Source organism: Tauraco erythrolophus, chromosome 26, assembly GCF_009769465.1.
Source record: "Tauraco erythrolophus isolate bTauEry1 chromosome 26, bTauEry1.pri, whole genome shotgun sequence".
NCBI lineage: Eukaryota > Metazoa > Chordata > Aves > Musophagiformes > Musophagidae > Tauraco > Tauraco erythrolophus.
Genome location: NC_141490.1, coordinates 2047280 through 2057348, shown reverse-complemented (window position 1 = coordinate 2057348; position 10069 = coordinate 2047280). Strand labels below are relative to the sequence as shown.

At 42.3% G+C, this 10069-nt stretch overlaps 1 protein-coding gene across 1 annotated transcript; it reads left to right on the top strand.

Annotated features, from left to right (window-relative positions):
• DLAT (dihydrolipoamide S-acetyltransferase) lies at positions 1–10069 on the top strand. Its single transcript, XM_009988406.2, has 14 exons — positions 1–240; positions 789–890; positions 1239–1363; positions 1482–1638; positions 2781–2907; positions 3282–3469; positions 3984–4146; positions 4378–4445; positions 4885–4977; positions 5067–5174; positions 5738–5853; positions 6137–6299; positions 6467–6603; positions 7393–10069. The coding sequence occupies exons 1-14, from the start codon at positions 1–3 to the stop codon at positions 7520–7522; spliced, it is 1917 nt and encodes a 638-aa protein (XP_009986708.2). The 3' UTR covers positions 7523–10069.

Below are 10069 nucleotides of genomic sequence, written 5' to 3'. Positions count from 1 at the left end.
ATGTGGCGGGTGTTGGCGCGACGCGTAGCCCGAGGCGGGGCGGAAGCTCCTGGTCTGGTGCGGAGCTGCCGGGCGCTCAGCGCCGCTGGGGCCGGCCGCGGCGGAGCGGTCGGGGCCGTGCCGCGGGGCCGCGGTCCGGCGTGGGGCGACCCCACACACCGGCCTGGAGGGGTCCTGCTGCCCCCTGCCTGGCCCCGGCTCATCCCGTGCCGCTCCTGCAGCCTGCCGGCACATCAGAAGGTGAGCGGGTTCCTCCTGCCCCATCCTGGGCTGTCTGGATGCCCCCATTCCCCCTGGTGCTCGTGCCCCTGCAGGCACTGGGGCCCTCCAGAGGATAGACTCGCGGCCGACACCCCCAAGCCTGGAGGGCAGCCCGTTCGGTTTATCTCTTCGGGTCTTGCTTCCCCTCAGTGAGCACCTCAGCTTGCCCCAGGGAACCGCAGTTATTCTCTCACCACTCCCGCAGTTCTCTTACCCTTGCTGCCACCCCGCCCCAAGTCCCTGTACAGTCATCGGGTACCACTTCCTTCACTAGTAGTCCTTTTTCCCTGTACTTCTCTTGGTCCCCTGGCATAGCTTCTCCCTTTCTTGGTCAGCCCCATCACAGCACCTAGTATTGGTTTGCCCTGGGGTCTTACCAGCAGGTTGGAGGCAGTCCTGACCTGCTGGGGATTTGCAGACAGGCTCTCCTTTGTGGCCTCCTGTCCTAGCCTGTGCTGAGGACCCATCTTTGCCCTGTGTGTGGGGTCCCTGCTGTCAGGGTTGTAACACAGCCCTATTCTTCACAGGTGGCCTTGCCAGCTCTGTCCCCCACGATGCAGATGGGCACCATTGCACGCTGGGAAAAGAAGGAGGGTGACAAGATCGGTGAAGGGGAGCTCATAGCAGAGGTATCCTGGGGGCATAGGCTGTGCTACATTTCTAATGGGCTGCATGGGCATCCTGGGTTCTGTCCCTGGTTGCCCTCACTTGAACACAGACCTTGTGTTCAAGGTCACAGATCTCAACAGATGCTGTTTGGAATGCGTGGCTAACAGCCTTTCAAAGCTGGTTGCTGCTTTTTCTCTTTCGGAGCAGGAGCAGCACTTAACCTGTTTGAGAGCATACTTTTCCTAGAGCTGGTGTCACAGGGTGATTTTTCCAGAACTCTGTGTGTTGTGATACTTTACTATCAGACTGGAAGGCTCTGAGCTCACTGTTTTTTTTCTATTGCTGTAATGATATCCTTTCTCTCAAAGGTGGAGACAGACAAAGCAACAGTTGGCTTTGAGAGCCTAGAAGAATGCTACTTGGCCAAGATCCTGGTGCCAGAAGGAACAAGAGATGTTCCTATTGGGGCCATAATATGTATCACAGTAGAAAAGTAAGTATCTTACTAACTCCTGAGCTGAATTTTCTCTCTTGGGTCTTTTTGGGTGCCTTGTGTGAAAGGCTTAGAGACAGTCATCTGACTAATTTTGAGGTTCTTTGTTTTCTTCTAGGCCTGAATATATTGATGCCTTTAAAAATTATACTCTAGATTCTGCAGCATCTGCCCCTGCTGCAGCCTCAGTGCCTCCCCCTCAAGCTGCAGCTCCCTCACCACCAACCCAACCTTCTCCTCAGGCTCCTGGCAGCTCTTATCCTCCTCATATGCAGGTAAGAGAGCATTGCTGATGATTTTAAGGCTTGTTGCATTCTTTTTCTGTTTTTGGCATTGCTAGCGCCATGGCATTTTGTCATAAATACTACCTGGAGTGGGAAGTTATTAGCTGTAATTGCAGGACTGTGTGCCACTCGAATTGTTGCATGCTTAAAGCAGGTGTTTGAGGAGGTCCCAGAAAGCTTTTTTCAGAAAATTATTTTAGCATCCCAGCTGCTAGTAGAGGAGAGACTTGTGTCTCCAGGATTGTTAGGCAGTCTAGAAAAACCTGTTACATTTGCATTATTTGGACAGTTCTGGTATAAAAAGACCTTGAGCTAAGTGTGAATATGCTCTGAAGGCCCTGCTTGCATCTCAGAGCAGAACTCAGTTCTGTGATACTCTGGTGAACACACCAGATGTGTTTGTGAGTGACTAGTGAGTTGTATTTGTGGATAATCTTTTTACCTTTCTTAGATATTGAACAGTACATACACTGGTTTTGTATTTGATGACTTGTAGTGAGGTATTTCTGTGACATTCCTTTGAAAAAGAAAATCTGAAATACTAAACCTCATTCCACAGACGATACATGTAGGAACTGATTTGTCTGAGATGTTACGGAAAGTTAGTAATTGAACAAAGAATTAATTAAAGACTTCTTAATCTGACTGTGTTATAACTACTAAACTTGCTTACTTCCCACTGCTTGCCTTATCCGTCCAGTTCTGCTCTGAAGCTGTTCTCATACGTGCTGTGTTTGTTGCACAGCAATATAGATTTGCAAACCTACAGCATCTTTGAGTCCTTATTGGAAGACAAGTCTATATAGCTTTTAAAGGGGCCAAACCTGTTTGTCACAAAGTGACTTGCTTCAGTCTTCCTTTTAGCCTTGCAGGTAGCAGCTGCAAGACACTCCCAGTGTGATGGTGGTGATAATTACTTTGATAGATTTCTTGCTTTCTGCTTTCACTTGCTTTGAGAAAAGAAGACAAATTAGCAATATAGCACAGCACTGTGCTTTGTTGTAATGGAGCTGTATCTAGGAGTGCATTAAAGGCTGGCTACTTCTTTAGGTTGCCATCATGGAGTTTAAACTCTGTTCCTGTTCCTTTTGGATTACCAGAATCTGATTCTCTTGTATTCTCTGTCTTCACAGATCACTCTCCCTGCCCTGTCACCTACCATGACAATGGGCACAGTGCAGAGATGGGAGAAGAAGGTCGGGGAGAAACTGAATGAGGGAGACTTACTGGCAGAAATTGAGACAGATAAAGCCACAATAGGTGAGTCAATTTCAAAGCCAAGAATGCATGAGGTGCCCTTAAAAGGGGAGAATCCAGAGTAGCCTCTGTGCCTTCTGTTCTCCTAGCTGCTCAGGACCTGGAGCTGTGGGACAATTAAAACAGGTTTTGTTAACTTCTCATTCCACTGGAGACCCAAACACTGGTTCTTCTAAAAACACTTCTATTCCTTCATCAGTCCTTCTTAGTAATGTACAGTGCATGGAGATGTTTCCCTACCAGTCACACTGGAAAGGAATCTCTTGCTTACTAAATATAGGACAGGGCTTTAGCTACCAAATTCTTTGGAATCATCATTTAGAGGAACTCTTCAGCTGCATCAGACACCAAACCAGTTTTGTTTCTTTCCCTTACAGGCTTTGAAGTGCAAGAGGAAGGCTACTTGGCAAAAATCTTGGTGCCTGAAGGAACAAGAGATGTGCCATTAGGAACAGCTCTCTGCATCATTGTGGAGAAAGAGTCTGATATTCCAGCGTTTGCTGACTACCAAGACACTGCAGTAACTGACATGAAGGCACAAGCTCCTCCTCCTCCTCCTCCACTAGTAAGGACCATTCTTAGCATGTGAGAGAAGTTATGTGGACTATTAAGATCTGAACTGTTCTGATGATTTAACAGTGTGAAGCCCTGGCTCTCACAATGATGTTTATGATTCTGTGAATGCAAGGCCAACACTTGTGTTGATGATAAGTGATGTAAGAAGCGATTGCTAATTTGCTCTCCAAAAACTGGAGCAGATAGTTATTCGTTATGATTCTCTTCTCCAGCCTGTTGCTTGTGCCAGTTCTAATGCCTCATCCTTGAAAACTGGGAGCATAAGTTATTTATTTCACCTTTTTTTGGTGTATAGTTCAGCAGCTTAGTTGGCCTCTTTTCCAGAAAGTTCCTGATTTAATTTCTGGCACTGGGAAACTTCTCTGAATCTGAAAACTTTTCAGATTATTGGCTATTTTTGCTGTTCTCTTGACTGGTAATTAGATGGTACTGTTCTTTTACTATACCCTTTAAAGCTTTTGATGAATGATGCTGAAGCTAATGGCTTTGATTCTTCTGTAAAGGTGGTGGCAACTCCTGCTGCTGCTCCTCCTCCCCAGCCTGCTGTTCCTTCCACTCCAGCAGTCCCCACATCTGGGCCACCTCCCCGGAAAGGAAGGATCGTGGTTAGTCCCCTGGCAAAGAAAATGGCAGCAGAAAAAGGAATCGACCTTGCCCAAGTGAAAGGTAGGTGGTCCTTCCCCTTCCTTGCTCTCCTGTCGAGTGTGTGTCCTTCTAGGTACATACTTGCCTATTCTTTCCTTTACTCCCTGTCAGGAACATCTTGACTATGCAGCTGTCCTCACCAGAGGTTGCGTTGAGCAACTTCTCTTGGTTGAATAAAACTGGTACCTTTGGAAGCGATGCCCTGTTGCAAATAATTGAAATCCTCTTTTGTTTTTCTTTTGACCCTTTTAGGTACTGGACCAGATGGGAGAATCACAAAGAAAGATGTGGAGTCATTTGTGCCACCAAAGGTTGCTCCAGTGAGTAGGCTTGAGATCTGTAAGAATGGATATTTTATTGTAGTCATGGAAAGGCTCTGTAGAAATGCAGTTGTTATATGGAACTGTTATTGCTGGATTTGTTTGGTTATGATGCTGTGTGAGCTATGGTGACTGTTAGGTTGTAAAGATTAACACATATCAGTGTTCCATTTCTAAATCACTCAAGTACTACATTCAATAATTGAATATAGGGCTTATAAAGAACCTGGTTGAGTACTGGAGAGGTGACACTAGAGAGTAGGAATATCTGCTGCTCTTAAGCAAGAGGCAACAGCCTCAGCACTTATCCCAGATACAGAACTATTCTGTATAGTTGATATTTGGATAGTACTGTGAATCATGTCCCAGATACAGAACTATTCTGTACAGTTGATATTTGGATAGTACTGCGAATCATGCTATCTTTCTCTGACTGCAGGCTCCAGCACTAGAGGCAGTTCCTGCAGCTGCTGCAGTTGCAGCAGCACCAGTGGGGACCTTCACAGATATCCCTATCAGCAACATTCGGAGGGTAATAAGGTTTTATTCCTGAGATGATTATTTGCAGTCATGAATTTTCCAAACTGATTTGTTTTCATTGCTTCTATTGCATACCTGCAGGTCATTGCTCAGCGGTTAATGCAGTCTAAACAAACAATACCTCACTACTACCTTTCTATTGATGTAAACATGGGAGAAGTACTGGTGCTAAGGAAGGAACTCAATCAGGTAAAGCATTTAGGGTATGGTGAGAGAGTGTGTGTGTGGAAAGCTGCATTCTCTCACAGGTTTGCCCACCCTACTTTTTGGTGATTTTGGCTTGGAAAAAAATAGTATTTTCAGTGCCTTTTCTACCGGTCGTGGATCAGTTTTGGACTGTCTGTGACAGAAGAAGACTTCTTACTCAGGTACTGTGCACTGATTCCTAACTTCCCTAAGAGAGCTCCTTTGTACTCTGCTTGGTGGTATTCAGTTCTTCCAGCTGGAAAGTTGGGCAAAAGGGTAAAAAGGTTTTTAAAGGTAAAAAAGGTATAAAATTTAAGCAAAATAATAATTCTAAGCCAAGTTTAGGGAAAAACAGTTAACAATTTTAAAAGTTTGTACCTTCTTAAATTATGAGGGAGATGTATTTACCTCCTAAATTATCTTGGCACTTCAAATATTAATGCTCACAAGTGGTGTGATTGTTTTCTAGCATTTTCTCTAAACAAGGCTGCATGGCAGTGACTATCCAAGTTAATCGAGTTAATGTGTAAGAGACAAACTGATGCCTCAAATCTCTTTATTTTCAGGAGGCCTCGGATAACATTAAGCTTTCTGTCAATGACTTCATAATTAAAGCTTCTGCTCTGGCATGCTTGAAGGTGCCTGAGGCAAATTCTTCATGGATGGATACAGTTATTAGGCAGTAAGTTTATGGTACGGTCGAAGCCAGAAACTTTCTTTGTTCAGTAGAGAGTTCATGGCAAAATAGACCTTCTGTTGGGATTTTGAGGGGGGAGGGGAACAAGTATAATGCAAAAGTCGATGAGCTTTTGTTCAAGTGCTAAGAACGTTGTGTCTGAGGCTAGTGCACAAGGTGAAATAATTCTTGCAAAATTAACGTTAATTTAGAGTTGTCTGAACAGTTCTGAAATTTTTTTTCTTTGTTATCTTGCTAGAGTAACTGGCATCTCCTTTGTGTCTTGCAGAAATCATGTAGTGGATGTTAGCGTTGCAGTTAGTACTCCTGCAGGGCTTATAACCCCTATTGTGTTTAATGCACATATAAAGGGCCTGGCTGCCATTAGTAAGGATGTGGTTTCCTTGGCAACTAAAGCCCGAGAAGGTAAACTTCAGCCTCATGAATTCCAGGTGAGAAACTCAGATTGCTGTTAAACATTGTGGCCCTTGACTTCTGTCCAGAAGCCCTATTCTGAATGAGCAAAGCCTCTTTTGTGATCATTGTTTCAGCCATGGTCATTAATATTCCACGTGAAACAGCTTTTGTGAACTGGACTATGAACATGTTTTTCTTGTAGGGTGGTACTTTCACAATTTCCAATTTAGGAATGTATGGGATTAAGAATTTCTCTGCCATAATCAATCCACCTCAAGCCTGCATCCTTGCAGTTGGTTCCTCGGAGAAAAGGCTAGTGCCAGCTGATAATGAGAAAGGGTAAGTATTCGTCTGAGTCTGTGTATACTGAGCTTCTGAATTCAGACTTTGAAATAATGACTGGTTTTTTAACACTACCATTAGATTATAATTTAAAAAAATAAAAACTAGTTGTTGACATACTGCTTTCAGTACCTTTTGAAGTACTACAGTGAGATCTTGTGTAAAAGGATCACAAAGGCGTTAGAGAAATACAGCGACTGATGAATGATCTGCCATATATTTATTCTTGCAACTTCTTTGCAAGTTAAGGAAAGGCTGTTTCTTTCTTTGAGGGATGTGGGAAAGAGTCTGGGATCTACAATAGTTCAGGCACCTGTTCCTCTTTAACATCTTGCTTAAATTTCCATTTAAGGAAAACCTAAGGGATGGATTATAATTCAAATGTCCTGTATATAGTATCACCTTGCTTGGAGCTGGAACTAGCATAGACCCAGGAGAACATTTAGGATTATTTAAGCTTGTTAACAATCCTAGATATCTGTCACTGACACATGGGAAATCTGGAGGTTACTGGGTAAAATAGCTCTTTTGCTTTCATCATGTGGGGCTGTTCTTGTGATATGAAGAAAGATGAGGGAACACACAAATGTGTTTCTTAATTGTAGAAAAGGAATGAACATCATCTGCTCTCTAAGGTAATCTTTTTCAGAAGCCCCCGGGGATAAACATCTGTTGCCAAGCACCAACTGCTCTTGCAGGTTCTCTGATAAAAGCTTTTGGGCTTTGTTGGTGGCACTGACTTGCAGATGGTTGTGTTAACCCTTTTTTTTTTTTTTTTTCTTTCAGATTTGATGTGGCCAGTGTGATGTCTGTTACACTTAGCTGTGATCATCGTGTTGTAGATGGAGCAGTTGGAGCACAGTGGCTTGCTGAATTCAAGAATTTCCTTGAAAAGCCAGTAACCATGCTACTATAATTTAACCATGCAAGCAAAATTTTCCTGGGTCACACGGTTTTGTTTTAAACAAGCTATTTAGACTTCAGTGTTCAGACTTATTAAAAGACTTCCTTTTTTATTTTAAATATGTATTATATTATCTGGTAATCTTATTACCAGTTGTACAGAAAAAGTTTGCAAAAGTGCTTTTCAGAGCAATATTACAGCAACACTGTATTTTTATACAGTTAGCTAACTTGCAAACTCTTCCAAAACAGAGTTAAGCATCCCAGATTTAAAAATGATCCAGGTAGTATGCATACTGCCATCTGCTTCTAAATTAGTGTGAACAAGGGAGTGCATACCGAGCAATTTCATTACCTCAGTGTTCTCAGAAATTTGAATTATAAACGTATCTTCACAGCAGTTCAGATGAGATGGTAACTGAAATGTACAAGTTAGTAGAAGATTAATTCCCTTATTATCCTGTTCTTCTGCTGGGGTGGGCGAGTATGAGATGCACTAAGGGACTGAAACACATGGGAATAGTTTCTTAAAGGCCAAGTGTTAGCATTCCAAATCTTTTGGAATTTAGCACTCGTCTAGACCTTCTCAGCTATGCGATCCCTTTTGATGAGCACTTTAAAGTAAGGTGAAAGAGCACTGATATCTGTGGGGTCACAGCTCTCAGATACCACAGAGAACGTGCTGTCTTCTTGTGGACTTTCGCTTACATGTGCTTTTTTTATGAAAACTCTTTCCTATTCCTCTTGCTAAGTTAATAGATTATGATGCCATGGAAGTAACTGTTTTGCAGAATGTTCAAGAGAATCTGTGTGTTGGAACCCAATATAGGCAAATCACACGAGTTAATAATCCCATCAGTGGATATTTAATCACGTGATGACTCGAATGTTTGGAAATTATTTTTTTTTCAGGCATTCTAACATAGGAAGCTCTGAGTTAAGTCACTGGTACTGTGGTCCTTTCCTGAATTGTCTATGTTGTCCCAGCCTCAGTAAGCTGCAGAATGTGCTGTCCATGTATATATTGTATGTAAAATGCTTCAATAGTTCATTGGACTTGTGTCCAGTTACCCCAGTCATTGTATCCTGAAAGGGGTGCAGTGCTGAACATTCTTAAATTCCACTTTCCACATGGAAATGTTAATGTAAAAAGGACGACTATGTAGTAATTACAAAGTGACCAGGAGAATTAGAGAGAAGTTTTTTTTAAAAAAAAAAAGTGAAAACCAATGTTATTCTGTATATTGCATTAAGTACTGTCTCCTCTAAAGTTCTACAAAATTTACTGAAGATATTGAAAGAAAACGCTGTGGAAATTAAATATTTTTGTGGGAACTATTTAATGTCTGGTTGTTGTGGTAACTGGTTTTCATGCCTGGCTTAAGCAAAAAAGTGCATTAAGGTTTTGGTTTTTTTCTTTAATGATCTAAAATGCCTTGGTTCCAGACTTGCTCTAGTGAACCTATGTTCTATTAAATGTTTGAAATTGACAACTACTAAAACATGTCCTTTTCCATTCAGTTGTGCGTGGCTTACTGTACTGCTATAGAGCTGTTTAGCCTTTCAGTCTGATAGTGAAAGTCACCCTATTAACCTTAAAGTGTAATCACAAATATTCCAAAATAATACGTGCTTTACTAGCATCATGCAGCAGTGAACTTCAACCTTCCTGGCTTCCTTGCTGCAACGTTCACCAGAACCTCAAATTCTGGCTAGAGACCTTTTACTTTCTTCCTGCAGTAAGAACCCTAAATAGATTATCCTATGGAAAGGTTCTCTGAATGACTGCCAGACTCTGCAACACTTGCAACTCAAAAAAAATCATATCCAGTGCATGTGCTTGGAGTGCTGATAGTGACTTCTGGTACTGCTTGCATCCTGCAAGGGGCCAGCTCAGCTCATGCAGTGATAGAATTTCAGCTTGAACTTGCAACTATAACCACTGAACAGTATTTCAGTGCAGCATTCTAAGTTTGCTTTGCAACAAAGAAGGCGGAAAACTAGGTGTTACTTCTCTTTTGTAAGCCTGTATTTTAAAGTTGCAGCTGAAAACCAATTTGTCTGTTTCTATTTCTGATCTGATGAACATCAGTACAGAAACATGGTTGTAGTGTAAATGTGTCATAGGAGCTGTAAGAATGACACGCTACTAAATCAATCATGAAACTGAGATGACTTAAACTTTTGTTTGTCCCTTTGCCGATTAATTCTAGTAATGCTTCGTAATCCTTGAAGTTGTTTCGTGTTACTTTGTATTACTTTATAATTTTGTATTAGTGTAAACTAATGCAGATAATTTTCCTAGTTGCAGTGCTCCAGGATTGGTTTTGGTTGTTAGCCTCACACTGAGTGTTACGGAGCTTTGGATCTCTCTATGCTGTTTTGAATAGTACAGAACAGGTCTGTTTTTTCATGGTCTCAGTGAGAGATTACCAAACTGGTAAGAAGTGAGGTCAAGCATATTCAGTGACTGAAAAGACAACAAGGCCTACTTGAGTTAAGATCAGCAGGGATTGTCCTGAAGAGAACAGCAACAGCATGCAGGGGACCTTGTACAACT

Bases quoted from the DNA above. Each gene is read 5' to 3' on its own strand.
- DLAT (XM_009988406.2), top strand. From the start codon at position 1: ATGTGGCGGGTGTTGGCGCGACGCGTAGCCCGAGGCGGGGCGGAAGCT. The intron at 3,470-3,983 runs GTAAGGACCATT...TCTTCTGTAAAG, and splicing joins CTCCTCCTCCTCCTCCACTA to GTGGTGGCAACTCCTGCTGC. The intron at 5,854-6,136 runs GTAAGTTTATGG...TGTGTCTTGCAG, and splicing joins ATGGATACAGTTATTAGGCA to AAATCATGTAGTGGATGTTA.